The 18389-nt window shown below is 44.7% G+C and overlaps 1 protein-coding gene across 1 annotated transcript in view; it reads right to left on the bottom strand.

Moving 5' to 3' along the window:
* LOC119181110 (uncharacterized) overlaps positions 1–18389 on the bottom strand; it is a 165457-nt gene that overhangs the window by 129384 nt on the left and 17684 nt on the right. The window contains exon 2 of the mRNA XM_037432291.2: positions 391–432. Within this exon, the coding sequence (XP_037288188.2) occupies positions 391–432 (42 nt within the window). The remainder of the gene's footprint in view (positions 1–390; positions 433–18389) is intronic.

Raw genomic sequence — 18389 nt, 5'->3', positions numbered from 1 at the left:
GGGTACTACACTGCGAATGACGTCACTGATGAATAAGACAGCCAACGGAGACCATTCATGACACCACTGCCAAACGGTTTTTCGTTGCCCCTAGCCGTGTACAGCTTTCGCTGTAAGACAAAAAATATGAAAGGGCCCTTACTGTGGCAATCCTGAACTTCTTTACCAAAACCTGGAGATGCGCCGAGTTTTTGTGGCTCCTTAGCCACAAGAAGTGGCTGAGGAGCCATGAGAAGAGCATTCCGTATTACTTCTAATGATTACATGAGGTAGGTATTTCTGCATAAATTGACGAAATACTTTCGAGTACGTCAGGTGTATAGCTCTAGAGAATTTCTGTGATTGAAGCATTGCGCAGGAGAGCTCTGAGGAGAAACATGTATTTCTTACCAGTGCAGTGCCGTGAGCAGGTTTTGCTGCGTTCTACAGGACCTGCGAAAAAGAAAAACGCGTTCATTTTGAATGAATTGATAAGTGACTGGACAGCGTACAAAAGACAAAATTGGTCAGAAAGATCAGATGCGATTTAAAGTGATTTGCTTAAACGCGTAAATATTGCCACTAGAAATATGGGGAAGCTTGCATGGCGCAGTGTTTTAAACTGGGACGTTGGGTCATTCGGAGTGACTGCTAGGCTTTTGATAGGGGATGCTAGTTTGTATCTAGGTTTCTCAGGCCTTTCTTGGGCTTTTGCTAGGTGTTATCAGATTGCTTCTTGGTTGCTTCTCTGCGCTGAGAGGTTCGATTTTAACCGCAAGCCATGACATGCGTGACACGGATGTCCAAACTCCAGGCCCAGACACTTGCGCTCAAGGAAAGCACCTGCCGTGGATATACGGGAACGTAGTCGTTCGTGTATACTGCTTCCATCGCTTCGGGGTGTTTTCGCAGCCGTCGTTGCCTTTACCGTTCCCTAGTGTTCTGCCTTTGTACGACCGCTCAAACATACCATACGGATGCCTAAAAAAAATTGAAACATCCGTCCACGCGTTTGGCACTGCGGTGGTTTAATTCTTACGATTTATAAAGCTTTTCTTAAGGACAGGCTACTTGCGTCCAGAAATCTTAATTTGTGCTTGCCGGTCCACTGTTGCCTTCTTCACCTTTAGTGAACATGCGGGGGCTAGTGGGTTTCGTCTTAGCTTTCTGGAGAGGGGGGATTACCGTTCATGAATGTGAGAGTTCTGGCACAGGTGTGTTCTCAACAAAGCTTTCAGGGCTGGCTCGAACCGCTTCACTGCCGAATAAGAAAAACGCCTTTTCCCGGTTTGCGGATTCAGTGCAGTTAGCGTGCAGGACCCACCCATTTTGTATACAGATGTGGGGCAGTACAGCTTGAAAGAACGCGCACTGCTACGAAAACATGCAGGGTACATCATTGCGACGCGTAAAGCGCTACTCAATACTTCTGTAATACCAACAGAAGCTCACTAACGTGCAACATAAACAAACCAATGATAGTTATATCAGCATCGAGGGGTGTAAAGTTCAGTCTACTGCTAAAGAAAGCACTTGCGCGCACAGCACATTTGTATGTCACTCTCTTGCGTTGTTACTCAGATTTACTCGGGGCTTCTTTTGATTAATAATAACGTAGTGCGTAAAATATCTGAGACACAGGACAAGGGAAAAAACAAAAGAAACTTCTAACAGAATTTTGTTGGAAGTAACAAATTTTGTTGGAAGTAAGCACTGCCCTTCGTCCTTTCCGTTGACCTGTATCTCACATATTTCACGCACTACGTCATTAGCTATGTCTTACCAACACGACCAACTTCATACTATTGTTAAATATTCGGGTGATTGGCCGTTCTGGCTCCTTTCAACTGGCTGGTTTCATGCGTAAACATTCTTTTCTGGTCTACTTGCTACTACAGGGCCGGCAATGTGAACGGTGCTCATTTTAGTGTCTCTTTAACAGTGTATGATACTGTAAATTAATATCAGTAAAAGTCTTCGTGAAACAAAGAGACTACAAATTACAAATACGTAACACATTAATTAATGTTTCACTTTACGAAGGGTGAATCGTGATACATCGTAGCCACCGTATATGTATGTATGTATGTATATAAATATATATATATATATATATATATATATATATATATATATATATATATATATATATATATATATATATATATATATATATATATATATATATATATATATATATATATATATAAACCACGTTGTGACCGCTCACGGAAGATCTACTAGACTATATATATATATGCATATATATATATATATATATATATATATATATATATATATATATATATATATATATATGGGATCTAACAGACAGTATTGCCAAGGATTGTACACGGGAAGTTATTAGAACCAATTTAATCTGAATAAGAAGAAAGAAAAGTGCTCTATCCATTCCAGCTGGAGCATCGAACGCGTTATTCGAAGATCGTAGGTTCGATTCCTGCTCACGGCAACTTATTTTTTCACCCATTTTTCTTTCTTCTTATTTACATTACATTGGTTCTATTAACTTCTTCCTTACATTCCTTGGCGATATTGTCTGTTATATCTCATAATATTGTGTCGAAAAACGAAAAAAACGAGCCCTTAGGTATATATATATATATATATATATATATATATATATATATATATATATATATATATATATATATATATATATATATATATATATATATATATATATTGTTACGAGTTGCTCGTTTTATAACCTAGTTACGATGCACAGTGTTGGGTGAACAAGACGATGGTGCGAGTTCAGCCACAACCCAAAACAACGTGGGTTTTTCTCTTTCTTTCAAGCAGCCATGCTGTGGCGGCTGTTATGTGTCATAACTCCCGCCGGCGGTTAGCAGCCCCGTATTGGTGTTAATCTACGCAGATGAAGTCGAAGGGGGGTAACAAGACTTGAGCCGAGCCACGTGAACGGTGTAACTCGAAGCTGACGATGATGTTGTTGGGTCGGTTCGCAAGATCTCGTAGGGGACATCAGTCACCTAGGGAACGATACGGCATGGTCCAGTGTTGTGTGAGTGAGAGCAGGTTTTCGCAGTCCCACAGGCCGATTCAGATACTGGAGAACTTGTGGGGCTATTTGGCTGATTGCTTGCAGAAAGAAGTGCGCTAATATAGAAAAAGAACAGCCCCAAGAAAAAACAATAAACAGATAGGGCGCCAAATACCAACTGTATTATAGACTATAGAGCGTCGGTTAAGCAGGGAAACGAAACATAGCTGCGCAAATGTGCGCAGAAACATCACGTGCTAATGCCTCTTATTTATCAAAAAGGACCCTTCTGCATAGTACAGGGATGCCAAGGCCTCACTTACACAGCTATAACTTTTCATGTTAATGAAGAACGTTTCCAAAACCTCAAGAGCACACGTATTTTTTTGATGCCCTGGTATCTTAATCTGTGGAAATCGTTCGTCGCATCTACAGGCTGCGCAGTGAGCAGTCAAACTATCCATTCCATCATTTTTGATCGACAGCTGGTGCTCACGCGCGCATTCGTTTCATCGGTGGTTTGTCTGACCCACACAAGAAAGTGGTATCTCCCACACCACGTCCACATCGCATTTCACCACTGGGCTGGCGTGCTTCTTGGTACACAAGTTAGCGCGCTCTTCACCGCTCTAAATTCGTGAGCACAACCCTCGAAAGCTTCCTACGTGCAGAAAAAAACCATGCCAACTCCGTGGTGGTTGGCAACATTTTTCAGGTTGTGGGGCAGCCGGTGTAAATAGCGTCACTATCTGCTTAATTCTCACACTCAATGAATGAGTCTTTGAGCTGCGGTTTCCGCGAGCACCCCGTTTAGCTTCCTAAGGAAGGTTTCAGCCACTGCCGCCAGCACAGACTGCAGGAACCCAGCTGCCTTTAGTGTTCCAATCTGAGCAAGGAAGCTTTCTAACCTTTCGTGCGAGCACGATCTCACCTGCGCTGACTCCAAACACAGTGCCGCGATCGCCCTCCTTACTACCTTAGACCTTTCGGAGCACGGCAAACAGCCTCTGATAAGCGGAGGCGTGCTGCGTTAACATTGTTTAATGTAAGACTCGATGGGTGAGATTTGGGTGCGGTTCCTTTTAAACGTAAAGCGCAAAGAAGTGATTGACAGAAGGCAAAAGACACGCACCCGTCTTTTGACCACTCTTTGCGTTCTACCTTCAAGCATCATGGAGGACCTACGAGCCAAAACAACCACGCGTCTTTGCTCTCCAAATAAACTTTTGTGTACGGGCGGAAGCATACGACCATTTTTTGTCTTAAAGTGAGCAAGTTCGCCGTGTGGACAAGACGCCTTCAAGATTTCGCCCCATCACAGCGCTAACTGGCCTCGTCGATAAGCGGCTGTTTACCATGCACTTTCACTCATGGGCATCTTTTGTTGTTTGCTATTGACTGCTGTCCTGAATGACCTTTAGTACCAAAGATTACCGTTGCTTGGGGGTCGTCCCGTCCTTCTCCTCGAGGAACACTTTCCGCCGACAATCGGCCACGTGCTGATATTTTGGAGTGTTTGCTGGCGCGTGCACAGTCTGAGCACCATCCAGCTTGGCGTCAACACTCGCATCGCATTAGGAGCGATTCTAGCTCTGCAGTCCTAGCAGACAAGTTTCATAGGTTCTGATGGATTGGTGGCTATGGAGTTGAGCCGCTGGCCTGAAGGCCGAAATAGTAGAGGTCTTTTTACTGTGCGATGCATGTTAAAAATACTATATGATTGGAATTTCTGAAGCCATCCGCTTGGACGGCGTTCCTGATAATCGCATCTTGCCTTTTGGATGAAAAACCCCCAGATTATATTACTAGCAACAGCACGCAGCTTTCATTGGTAAATAATGAAACCCACTGTATCCATGACATCCTGCGCAGCAGAATAGAAGAGGTAATCGAGAGGGCTGTGTGAGCGCTAACTGGTGTATTAATACGTGACTGCGATAAAATACATGAAGATAAAGAGAAGGAGAATGGGAGAAGCTACCAATAAGGTTGCGAGCTTGGGCTAGTTGGTGACTAAGGTTAGGTAGCGCACTTTCTTAGATAGACAACGGTGTCGTGTTCTCCTTGATCCTGTTGTTCATGTAAAAAAGGGTGCCACTTAATCTAAAAAAATAACCTACTAACTCACCCAACTACTTTGCCGTATCTCACGCATGTATGAGATACCGACACATCCTAGTTATTTTATCCCACCTAATATTTCACTAGGCTGCGTCATTGACGCAGTGCAAATGTGTTATCTATGTTACTGTTCCACCTTATACAAGTAGTAACCTTCCCCTGTAAAGGGATCCATCTGTTACATATCATTTCCGGACTCGTCGTCATGGTTTCTGGCGGTGCTGGCTGACACTTGGTAACACGCGAAGCTGCAGCTGATAACAAGTGAGGGTGGTAACCAGTGAAACTGCAGGTATAAGTGAGCATCTCGAAGTGTGATGGCGCGTATGTGCTCGTGTCTGACGATTTTCTGGCTTTTTCAGTTGTTTTTAGGTGAAAACATTGGTTGTTGTTTACCTTCTCTGTTTTGTATGTGTTCCTTACTCGCATCTTTGTCTGGATTTTCTTTTTTGCACTACGAAAACAAGTATACAAGTGACTAAAACTAATTATTTCGCACCACAGCTTTGAGTGGGGTCTTTGTTACTTAGGAACATATTTTGTTTTTATTATTACCTAATGTTGTGGGAGTTGAGATTACCTTTTGTGAGCTAATTTAAGAATCGTGCATTGTAGTCGTGGGCGAAAAATATCGACGCATATCTACACATACCTCAATACGCACCGGTTGCACGCAGTTGCACACCTCTTCATTCAGATTATTATTCGCAGGTGGTTTAACGCTCTTGAACGGAAGAAGGCTGCGTCATTCAGTCCGAGCAATTTTGTTATTTCAAGTGATGTCAATGTTGGACTTTATACAAATAGTAACCTTCACGTGTACAGGAATTCAGCTGCCCATATTAGACTTATTGTTATTGAGCCATGACCTGAGGAGCGAATTAGCCATAATAAGTTCACTACATGGCATTTTTTGTCACAAGTCCGCATTTTGCATCACAATGCCTTATGACACTGTTACTCCCCAGCAACTTGTCGCTTACTTCAATGAGGATAATGATACTGGTTTGCTTGATTACCTAAGTGATGATAACAAATACTTTGTTGAACTTCCAATAACATAAATACGAACATTGGTATACTGTTACTTGCATTATTCGTAATTATATTCTAATATGTAAACTCGGTAAGTGTATATCGTAGATAGCGCATGACGTTATATATGATCAACGTCAAGAAAAAAACTACCGAGGAACTAACCCGTTAAATTTCCCACAGAGCATTCTGAGCGCTGATATACAATGCATGAAAGATAAATTTAAGCCATAAAGAGTTTTACTTCGCACGCAGTTACACGCCTTTGAGACCCCTTACACTGAGACACGTTTTCAATAAGCTCCCGCGAAGTTCTGGTACAGCATTTTTCCAAAAAATTGCTACGAATATCAAAATATGCAGAAAAAAATATTACACTGCTAACTTGCTTAACGACTACATCTGGTCCGTCTTCACGGAGAATGATGGCCCAACGCCACAAACAGTCCCGTCTACAATGAAGCCTCTAGAGTCGCTTTGAATAACGGCGTTCCTGCTACTAGGTTTACACTGAAAGAAACCATCCCGACCTCATCAAAGTATTTCTTTGCAGATACGCTGGGTAGCTGGCGAAGTGCTCGTCAAGATTATTCAATGAATCAATCCCCCCAATAGGAAAACAATCTAACAAATGTCAAATAATGAACCCCGTTTTAAATTGAAGACGTGTTTTATTTGTATTGGTGGTGTTAGCTTTTCGTATTTTTCAGGGTGTTTGTTCATGCGCTTTAAGATGATGTGCTTTAAATTTTTACAGACTACATGTTATTACATAACATCCACCACAACACGGCTGCATGAAAGAAAAAAAGACGAAGTCTGTTTTGGTTGTTGCTGAACTGGCCTCATCTTGCTCGCCCAGCTTTATGCATCGTAAATAGGTTAATAAAGAAGTAAATCGTAACAAGATTTGTGAGTAAAAGACCCGTGTTACTAGACATGTATTTCACAAACGTGCACAGTCTGTAAACTTTTGGAGCACGTAATCTTAAGGTACATAACCATACACCTCGGAAAAGAAGAATGAGCAACACCCCATTGGCATAGATTTCGGCAAGGTGTCTCCACAGTTACACAGCTGATCGAACTTTTTCGTAGTGTATAGACCGTGAAAATGGCTTGTGTTTTTTCTGTCAATGCTTTTTATGAGCCTCCAGCACCTTCATGGGTAAGAAATTATTTCATAAACTGAAACGTCCCTTGGTAAAGTACCCGTAGTGGAATGAATAAATGATTGCATTTGTGAATACATGTAAACTTTAACCAGCAATGTTCCAACGGGAATGCTGGAGTTGCAAGTCAGTTGCACTATCACCGTTTCTTCCTATCTATCTATCTATCTATCTATCTATCTATCTATCTATCTATCTATCTATCTATCTATCTATCTATCTATCTATCTATCTATCTATCTATCTATCTATCTATCTATCTATCTATCTATCTATCTATCTATCTATCTGTCTGTCTGTCTGTCTGTCTGTCTGTCTGTCTGTCTGTCTGTCTGTCTGTCTGTCTGTCTGTCTGTCTGTCTGTCTGTCTGTCTATCTATCTATCTATCTATCTATCTATCTATCTATCTATCTATCTATCTATCTATCTATCTATCTATCTATCTATCTATCTATCTATCTATCTATCTATCTATCTATCTATCTATCTGGCTAGCTATCTAGCTAGCTATCTAGCTAGCTAGCCGCTTTCGTCTGTATGCTCTCGAGGTTGTCTGCTTAACATGGCAAGTACCAAGTTTCCATGGCAAGCCAAGAGTACTGTCATGAGACGCACAATGCGATCGCCTGTCACTGAAGTATTTGCGCCATGGATGTGTGACATATACCCGGGCCACACTGGCCATGGCATGAGGACAAGTGGCACAAGTGCATTACAGTCTACATCAAGCCAGGGCCAGCCACAGCAGACTTTGCAAATCTTCACGTGAAAGGTTATGAGCTCTTGCCGCAAAAAATGTCGTACCGGCAAGGTTAATGAATGAAGGGTCTCGATGGAAGCGAAGAATAAAAATCGTGACTCGAGCCGCTACGTACCCCGACCATTCTGACTACAATCACGCCAGGCGCCAAGATGTATGCTTTGCAAAATCGCAATTGTTCAAATATATTTAATTTTTATCATACGGCCAAGCATCAACAAAGTGAGGTGTTGCGTATGTTAGGGTGTTGCCTTACGGTGTCTCAGTAAGTACTGCGAATATTTACAAAAAAAAATGAAGAATGGGCCCTTTGCAAGGTGTCTTGTGCTGTAATAATACTATTACTAGTTCTATTGATGATTATAAGAACAAACTAATAATATTAATTTCGATTCTACGTGCCAATATGAGGTATGAGTATGAGGCACGCCATAGTGCAGGGCTCTGGACATTCCGATCATCTTGTGTTCTTAAGGGTGCACTGACACTTTTCATGTTTGCCCTTCGGAATGAACACTGAGCAACTAGCTGAGCTTTCTGATATTCTTCGTAACTAATCTTGATTGATTGATATGGGGGGTTCAAGGTCCCAATAAACTATTCTTGCAGCGATCACAGCTGAATAGCATGGAATGTGTAAAGTAACGCGTCCCTTCCCCGCGGCATGGTTGAGGTGTCCACCGAGCCTACCGATTCAGATGGCGTGACGGGAACGGGGGCCGATTACGCTATTGAGTTCTACTTTTGAGGTGAAGCTCAAGCGCCCTTCACTCTTTCCATTGTGCAATCAATGTGCTTATGGAGGTATAGTGCTGAATGTTATACGTCCGTTCTAACGGAATATGTTTAGCGTATAAAAATGGCTGCATGTATTCCTATAAAAATTACGAGCTCACAAAAATTCCACTGAATAACAAGTGACACACTTTCTATACCTAGGTTGCCTATCTTTTCTATTCCCACTCCCAAATTTCAAAGTGGGTTCACTTATTCAGTGTACCTTGCAGCAGTTACCCAATGAATGTTTGGAAAAGGCTCTGAAAGGCTGCATTTCAGTTTTCGCTGTTACTGTGTTGTGACCTCCGCGTTGGCCTGACGTTTTTTTAGTGTCAAAGTTGCAAATTTGACATTTTTGGGGTTAACCCTACCATACCCACCCAGAAAAGAGCAACCAACTGATCGAGGGGCTCGCTCTGTCTGTAAGAGCCTAGTGCTGCTTGTGTTCGCGAAAACGCATTGCACTGATAAAGAGGCTGACGCGGAAGAAGCGGTTTTACAGACTACTTGACCGAGCTGCTTTGAGAAGTGCACTTTCAGCTTAGTTGCGCGGATCGGACTCCAACGAGTGGTGCCGTTATCGCTACCAAGACTTTGACGCCGTTGCTTCTATTACGACAGCAAGATTTCACGATCGTAGAAATAAATTTGAAATCTCGCAAAGTCATCCGCAGAGTTTGCGCAATGAACCATGCATGCACGAACACTCTGCTCGAGAAGCGCTGTCGCACGCACAAAGGCATTGATAAGAGTCTTGCGAAAGTGCAGCACAGATACACGAAATTCTGGCGCAGATATGATATCGCGGGTGATCAGATTGGGTGACGCACACTTTGCCGTTCCACGTGTTTTGAGGGTGCACGCACGTGACCACAGGCTGAGCCAATGAAAAGCAGGCAGCGGAACTTGCGCTTTGTTTGTTTCTGAGCTCAGCATATTCTCGATCGGTTGGTTACGGCACTCGAATGCTGACCCGATTGCCGTGAGTTGAATACCGGCCTCATTTCTATGAATGCAAACTGCTAGACTTCTGTCTATATGCACACCAGATGGTCCGGACACTTCCACGATGACATGTTTCACAATTATGTGGTGCTTTAGGGACGTTAAACTATTCTCACCATCTCAAGTCGCAAATTGTCGACGACTTCAGAGTGGTGGGCTACACTAGATGCATGCCTACATGAGACGTTAGTGCAAATTCTTCATACCAAGCCTCTAAAAAGAATGACGGAGAATAGCTTAACGACTGCCGGCCTACTAACCAAAAGTTTTTATTGTTAACGCCGTAGTGGGTATCAAGTAAGTGTGCTTGCAGCAGATGCCCAAGAATTGTTTAGCAAAGGCTTTAAAAGGCCACTCTTCTAGCTTTTGCTGTGACTGTGCTGCGCCTTCCACGCAGACCTGGTGTTTTTTTTTCTTGTTTTGTTCTATAGTGGTTTCGGATACCAGCGTCAGTGGACAGCTTCGATGCCGCACGTGACCCGTGTTGTAATCTCATAACACCTTTCGCTGTAATAAAATACCTGTATGATGTCTCGTGCCTTGATACGTCTGTGTTTCGTTTCGTGCACTACGGCGAAGAAACTAGCAATAATAATATCGTCGTACATTCTAAGAAAAAAAAACAACAGCAAAAGAATAGTTGCAACGGTTTTAAGAGAGTGCTGCCTTTCCACGTATCTCCCTTGAAAGAGACACCTCAATTTTCATGTGTATGAGACGCCTGTCCGAAAAGAGTATAGCGAAACCACAAGAGAGTCACCGTTCTTGCCTAAAGAAACTCATATGTAACTGAAGACGTCCTGAAAGAAGTGCCAACTGTTCTCCTCTTTTTCTCAGAAGTTCCTCTGTCGACCTATGTGCTCGCGCGTCCATTCAAAGAATGGCTGTCAGAGAGTGTACCCAACAGGTTCACGAGGAAAGGCCCCAATTGACTGCAGCTACGCACGGGTAATCTTGAGTGTTCACCGACCTTATTTGACCCGCGCTTTCTCAAGCTGGTGCAAATCAGTATCCTGCTCCTATTCACTTTTATCAATTGTAACTAATAATAATGCAGATGACCCATTTGTTGTCCGCTTTATTTGAAGAAGTAAATTGAGAAGAGAGGGTCGACGACGCTCTATAGGAAATATACTATAGGCATCAGTTGCAGCGTCACTGGTTAAGCCGCGGGCAAGCGCAGACATACCTTCTTCCTCTTCGTCGGGCGCACATGCACGTCGCTGCACAGAATGCGGATATGCATGCAAGTAGCAAATCTAAATTTCTGTAAACACAGGTATGCTCAGGCACCTTCGCCTCTGTGCGCGTTCTGCGATGAACTGGAAACAATAGATCATTTCTTTTAGGGGCGAAGCTCCTTAGGGCGTGGGCTGTGCGTCCCCTGTAGCCTGTATGTAGCCACCTCTAGTTTAGTTCTTGCAGTGTTCACTAGATGGCGGTACCGTCCCCTGTATGTAGCCACCTCTAGTTTAGTTCTTGCAGTGTTCACTAGATGGCGGTACCGTCTCCTGTATGTAGCCACCTCTCGTTTAGTTCTTGTAGTGTTTACTAGATGTTGGTACTTGTAGCTGATGATGAAAAGATGCCAGATGTTATAAACTAGAAAGCGGTACTTGTAGTTGATGAAAGACGCGAGATCTTATAAAATAGGAATGATGTCACATATGACGCGTGTCATTGGTTGAAGGCAATCGTTCGATTTAGTGCGGCGACGTACGCTAGGGGGAGCGATGTAATAAAATCGAGTGGGCAAAATGTACAGAGGATTCATGGTTTACCAGGTTTACCTCCGGAGCTTCGCCCACTCATCATCATTCACTTCGTGGATATGGCGGAATATTTTGACCTGCAGGCGGTTTAACACATTACGAAAATCCCGTTTAGAAATACCTCTACGTGGTATCGGTATGGACTTATCTGTGCTTGTCGTTTTGTCTTTTGGAGCTTCTATTTCAGGTTTCTCTAATGCGACAGTATGCGTGGCCTTCCGGGACTATATTGATGAAACTAATTGGTTGACATATAACCAGTTTCATTATCCTAACATGTCCACATAATTATATACGTATGAAATCAGGATATTGCTTTGTTCTAAGGATAAGTTCGTTTATGTAAATATTTGTATGCATTACATTAAGCACCACACTTTCCTAGGCTATCGGTAATCTTTCTGTTATACCTCGATTATTCCAAATCTGAACAGTAATTTTTAAAACCACTCGATTCTTGGCCAATCCCCCATAGTGGTTATGCGCCACTATCAATAGGTGAACAACAACAGCATAATCCCCGGTGAAAGAAGCGCCCTCTCAGCGCATATATAAGTCAACGTCACTGAGAGAATGGTAAAGCTTCAAGCGCGCCACATGTACAATATAGGTAGCCTGTGGGGCAGATAAAGGCGATGAGGTGACAGAGCCGATTTTATATGTCGCATGAGTAACTAACTGCATGAAGAATTCGGTATGGACCTGTGTAGCAAGAAAGTAGTTTTTCCGACAAGCCAACTTGATGAGTCGAAGACCATAGCAGAACCAAAGAACCGGGCGAAAAATGTACGTCGTGGTTTTGTTGACCATACAAACCTCGTTGCTTCTCTTGAGCGGTCAGAAGGCAAGTATATACGGGTGATTTCGCGTGCGTGAGCTACCCGAATGATAGCGTCCATTGGCTTATTCGCTGGATGGTACTGCAGGGGACGCGACGATGGTGCCTAGAGGCATTGTTGCGTCTCGATAAAACAACAGAAAAAATGGAGAGAAACTGACCGTGTCATGGCACGAAGAATTGTAGGCAAATGTGACATATGGTAAAGTAGGATCCGAGCCGGAGTGTTTGCAAGAAACATACTTAGCAACCGTGCCTCTAAGAGTCCGGTTCAGACGCACCATGAGTCCATTGGTCTACGCATAGTATGACGTAGTAAGCTTGTGCCTCGTTTCACAGGGCTGCATGATGTCGACTATGACCATTGATAAAAAATGGCAGCATATTCACGGGTGAATGATGGAGAGTGGGGTGAAGCGTCCGTCCATCCATTCGTTTTTGCTTCCGTCCGTCCATGCGTCCGTCTGTGGGACCATCCATGCGTTCATCTGCCTGTCCGTGCGTGCGTCTGTTCGTGTGTCCGCATGTCCACCCGTGTGTCCGTCCCTGCGTCCGTCCATGCGTCCATCCGTCCGTGCAGCCATCCGTTCGTCCGTCCATGCATGTGTCTGTGTGTCCATTCGTCTATCTAGTCAACAATCCAAAAACCACCATCTCGCATCTTTTCATCATATATTCCGCATGTAGAAGCACCGCCATCCAGCGGACATTCCAAGGACTAAACGAGAGGTGGCACACGCACGCTTTCTTACGGCTTACGCTTCGTGTCTTCTTCCCACCTTTAACGACATCGAGTTCATGGTATATACTAGTTCACTGTATTCATGGAACTGTGGCTGAACGCTCGCTAAACCTTTCTAAAACCAAGGAGGTTACGTCCGGCGAGTATAACGTAGCAACTCTTTTTTGTCAGACAGTGCTCAATGTACATGCCAATGGCTGCTAATGTGGAATGAGAGACAGAATTCTGCTTTTAGTTAACGCGCACGCTGCGAATTTTTTTTTGTTCAACAACGCCCAGGAGAAATCTCCCACCGGCACCACGTTGCAGGTCAAAGCGTAAGACATGTTACCTACTACGACGAGGGACGAACGGGTGTCACTTTAAGGAGCTTCGCCCCTAAAAGGTGCGCTTATGGTATGGTGCCTAGAATTAGCCACCATAGCCATGGTCTGTAAGCAGCTGGCGCGGAGCTACAGCTTGCAATATCATGTTTTGTAGGAGGAAGTAGGCGACACCCGTGGCGCAGCTTGTTGGAAGAGTTCTTGTGATGGCGGCGTAACGCTTGGAGTAGTCGGTGGCCAGAGCTATCTACCTGTTGTCAAAGGAAGACAAGGGGAAAGAGCCAAGTAGGCTGTAGGTCCTAGCCAACGTGGAAGAATGGCTCTGACAGAATGTCTACTGGTTGAAGACGTACGGCGGAAATCGTCGATGGTGTTTTGCGGCGCTGGCATTGCTCACAAGCCGCAACGTTGGAAGATCTCACGAGCCACAGCATCAGAAGATTTCTCACAAGCCGCAATGTCGGACGCAGTCCGAAGATCACGAAGTTTATGTAGAGCTGCCGAGCGAAAGTGTTTCAGAATGACAAGTAGCAGGGCCGTTCCATCCAGCTCAGAACATTGGTGGTATATTACACCATTGTAGAAGACGAATGAGCGATGGGACTTATCGGAGGATGGTGATTCGAGCCGCTCGGAGATAGCACGCAAAGATGCATCACGGCGTTGCTCGTCATCGATGCGTGTCATTTGCGAAACGGAAAAGACACAAAGGTCTGTGTCGGTGTGAGATGGTGCTCGATTCATCGACAGGGTAGCGGGGCAGGCAGTTTGCGTCTCGGTGTAGGCTTTCCGACTTGTACATTACCATGTAGGTATACACTTGCAGTAGCAGAGCCCAGCGCCCGAGCCTGCCAGTAGGATCCTTCAGTGATGAAAGCCAACATAGCACAACATAATGGTCAGTTATTAGAGAAATTTGTGCCATATGAATATGGACGGAACTTTACTGCCCAAACAACAACAAGACACTCAAGCTCTGTAATGGAATAGTTGCTTTCAGCAGCTGTGAGCAGGCGGCTAGCGTAGGCGATTACTCGGTCGTATTCCCGTTGGCGTTGGGTTAGGACGGCTCCGATACCATGAACACAAGCATCGGATAGTACTTCTGTTGAAGCGGATGGCTCAAAGCGAGCCAATATAAGTAGTCATCACGAGTGTGATGAGGTGAGAAAAAGCGGCAGCTTGAGTAGTACCCCGCGTAAATGTCACGTATATCTTTATACTGCACCAATTTTCTCAGGGTCCGGCTGCACGCCTGATGCGTCGACAAGGTAGCCCAACACTGTAATCTGCCTGCTTCCGATGTGACACTTCGACGAATTTAATTGAAAGCCAGCGGTGCTGAAGATATGGAGAATAGCTGACAAACGCTGAAGATGGGTCTCAAATGATGCGAATTTTGTGATGTAACATGTTGAAATGAACTATGTTTTATTATTATTATTATTATTATTATTATTATTATTATTATTATCATTATTATTATTATTATTATTATATAAAAGGACATCGTCCAGGTAACCAAGACATGCTGACCATTTGAGCCCTTGTACAAAGAGTCAATCATGCGCTCTAACCGAGCTGGGGTGCTGCGTAGCCAAAAGGGCATGAACTTGAACTGATATAGGCCGTCGGGAGTAACAAACGTAGTTTTTTCTTGGTCTTCAACAAATTTGAGTGCTTTAGGTAGGAACCAGAAAAAGTCAGTGGTGCAGAAGATGCTCGGAGTTTGCGGCGAGAATCCGGAAGAAGAAGTTAGGCAAAGAGTACCCACGGCACAATCGATCAAGGCAGAATGCGTCGATAGGAAATCCATGTCGAAGATTGGATCGTGAGGGCAATTTTTGAGCAGCTAAAAAAACCTAAGGACTACCCCCAGAGCCCTTCTAGACCATATCCTATGGGAATGTCCAGCATTAGTCAGAAACTCTGGGGTCGCGGCTTTCAATGAAAACCTTGGGAGCCTTGGTGGACCGCGCTGCTAAGTTCTGGCCTGGACATGCAACTATGGGTGATCCAGCAGGACAAAAAAGCTGCCGGGAGACATGGTCTCTCAGTTATCTCCTGGTTAGAGCCCAGTCCAGCAATCTGCCAGAAATCAATAAAGTCTACCTTTCTCTCTCTCTCTCTCTCCACAAAGGGAACCCTGATGGGATGTGAAGCAGCAGCGGTGGGCACGGCGTTGAACCTGTTGAAACGGGTGTCGATGCGAGTGTCAAAAGAGCGGCTTGAAGCTAAACTCGGTATAGAGTTTACTCGAGCGGACGCTAGTTTGAAACGCAAAGACATGGGAGGTAGGACACATTGAAGACGCTTGCACTCGGCTTCCTTGGCTCGCGTCTCCTCGGTGTTACCCGCGGACCGCCTGTATTCTCGAACGCGATCGGTGTTCTTGACTCACATTTCGTCGGTGTCACTGGTCTTCCACTAGCAACGCTTGTGTTCGGCTTCCCTGGCTCACGACTAGTCGGTGTGGACGTCACCATTCGCGAACGCTATTGGCTTCGCTAACCCTCGCAACCCCAACCGCCGGGAAAGGTACGCGCACACTAGCGGGAAGTATGCCGACACAGCGTCCCGCCCGTCGGCGCGATCGAGCAGCAAGCAGCGGCACACTGTCCATATTGTCGGTGCCGTGAGATTCTCGAGGTTCGCGGAGCGGGTGCACCCACCTGCTCGCGGCTTTTCGGGGCGAAGCTCCTTATAGCGGCACCCGTTCGTCCCGCGTCCCGTCGTAATATGTAACCAGTCTTACGCTTTGACCTGCAAGGTGGTGCCGGTGGGAAATTTTCGACCTCCAAGGTGGTTCCGGTGAGAGATTTCTTCTGTGCGTTGTTGAACTATAAAAGATAGTGCTCAATGCACATGTTAATGGCTGCTAAGGGGGAATGAGAGACAGGAGCATTCGGCCTTTAGGTAACGCACACGCTGCGATCCCCATTAGCAGCTATTGGCATGTACATTGAGCACGATCTGACAAGAAAGGGTTGCTACGTTATACTCGCTGGGTGTAACCTCCTTGGTTTTAGAAAGGTTTAGCGAGCATTGGGCCGCATAGCCATGAATACAGTGAACTAGTATATGCCATGAACTCGAGGTGGTTAAAGGTGGAAAGTAAACCCGAAGCGGAAGCCGTAAGAAAGTGTGCATGTGGCACCTCCCGTTTAGTCCTTGAAATGTCCGCTGGATGGCGGTGCTTCTATATGGAGAATATATGATGAAAAGATGCGCGATGGTGGTACTTGGAGTGCTGAATGGGTGGACGAACGGACACACAGACAGATGCATGGATGGACGCATGAACGGACTCAGGCACGGATGCATGGACGAACGCAGGGACGGACGCACGAACAGACGCACGCACGGACGGGTGGATGGACGCATGGACGGTCACACAGACATACGTATGGACGGACGGAAGCAAGAACGAATGGACGGACGAATGCTTCGCCCCACTCCACATCATTCACTCCGTGGATATGCTGCCATTTTTTTTCCCGCCGACAAATGGGGAGAGGTGGCGCGGGGGAGATGATGCCCATTAGAGTTACTGTATATGCTACCTTTAGATACCATAGTTGCGCCACTGTTTTCCCGGCGCTGCTCGTTCCGCCTACAGGAGTTCAGCGCCCCTATTTGCCAAGCGCTATCACGTGGTCATAAGTGGTCCATTTGCGCTGCGGAGAAGCCAACGCTACGTAGGTTCCCGGCAGATCATGTGGGGTTGACAGTGGCTGTTGTCATTCTCACCGTGCTTCTTCGGTAATGTAGCCATGTTGCCTGTTGGTCACGAGAAATGTGCCAGAAAATGTATTCTGTGTTGAATTGTGCTACGTAGAGCCCATGCGGTTAGACGCGGGTGCAGCGGGTGTTGCTATAGATAGATTAGTGTTCAGTCGGAAGGAATAAACACTTGGCCATTGTCGCCGGCAGGAATTTCTCTTGGGGGTGCAAACCATTGTTGGATTGCGGCTTAGGAAGGGCGAGAGCACTGGTCTAGCTTGGGTGAGGGCAAGTGCTGCTGTGGCTTGAGGGAGGCAAGGGCCCCTTTTTCACGTCTTGGCTGACGCCCATGCGCTTATTTTTTTTTTAATTGGTCAATGGCAATGCAAGACTTCCTCTATTTGTATTAACCGCAGATGCAGTAGTGAATACGTAATACATGTATAGTTGGGCAGCATGTGTCAGCTGCATACGTCCGAATAGGTCTGGCGGTTAAAACACTAAAAATAAAGGGATAGTTTAAACTAGAACTATTTGAATCAATAAGGTGTTGCTGCTAGTCAGTGAATTGAATGCAGCTTTGAAACCTTAAGAGAAAAGAACGTACGCAACCTGTATATGACTGTGGAAATAATAAAGATAGCAAGAAAGATGAGTAACGAGACGTAAATTTTAGAATTTCGGTGCTTATGCCATTCGGACCAGGGCTGGTGTTTTGAGGGAGCCTGCCAATGGCACTAGATATGGAATTTTCTGATATTACGATGGTCAAGAAAGGGTACTCTATGAGCGGTTGATGAGATATATAAGCATCATGATGTGTTTGTTCCTTAGTAAAAACGTCGGAAAAACATTTTCGAAACTTGTTAGCGCTATTCATAGTGCTAAATGTCGAGACGTTTTCAGAAAGTAAGGAAACTTCATGATTAGGTTTTGGGTTTACCACTTTCCAAAACTTTTTGGGGTCAGTTTTTAGCACGTTTAGAAGGATACAGTTGAAAATTTTGTTTTTGGCTTTAGTTATAGCGGTTTCTGTAAGAAGTAATATGTTCTTGTAGTTTTTCCAATCTGGTTGAGTATTTGTCTGAGAAAACTTTCTGAACGCTCTTTTTC

The sequence above is a fragment of the Rhipicephalus microplus genome, unplaced genomic scaffold, assembly GCF_043290135.1.
Source record: "Rhipicephalus microplus isolate Deutch F79 unplaced genomic scaffold, USDA_Rmic scaffold_14, whole genome shotgun sequence".
NCBI classification, from domain to species: Eukaryota; Metazoa; Arthropoda; class Arachnida; order Ixodida; family Ixodidae; genus Rhipicephalus; species Rhipicephalus microplus.
Note: the sequence above shows the minus strand (reverse complement) of the source record. Positions and strands in the feature narration are given on the sequence as shown.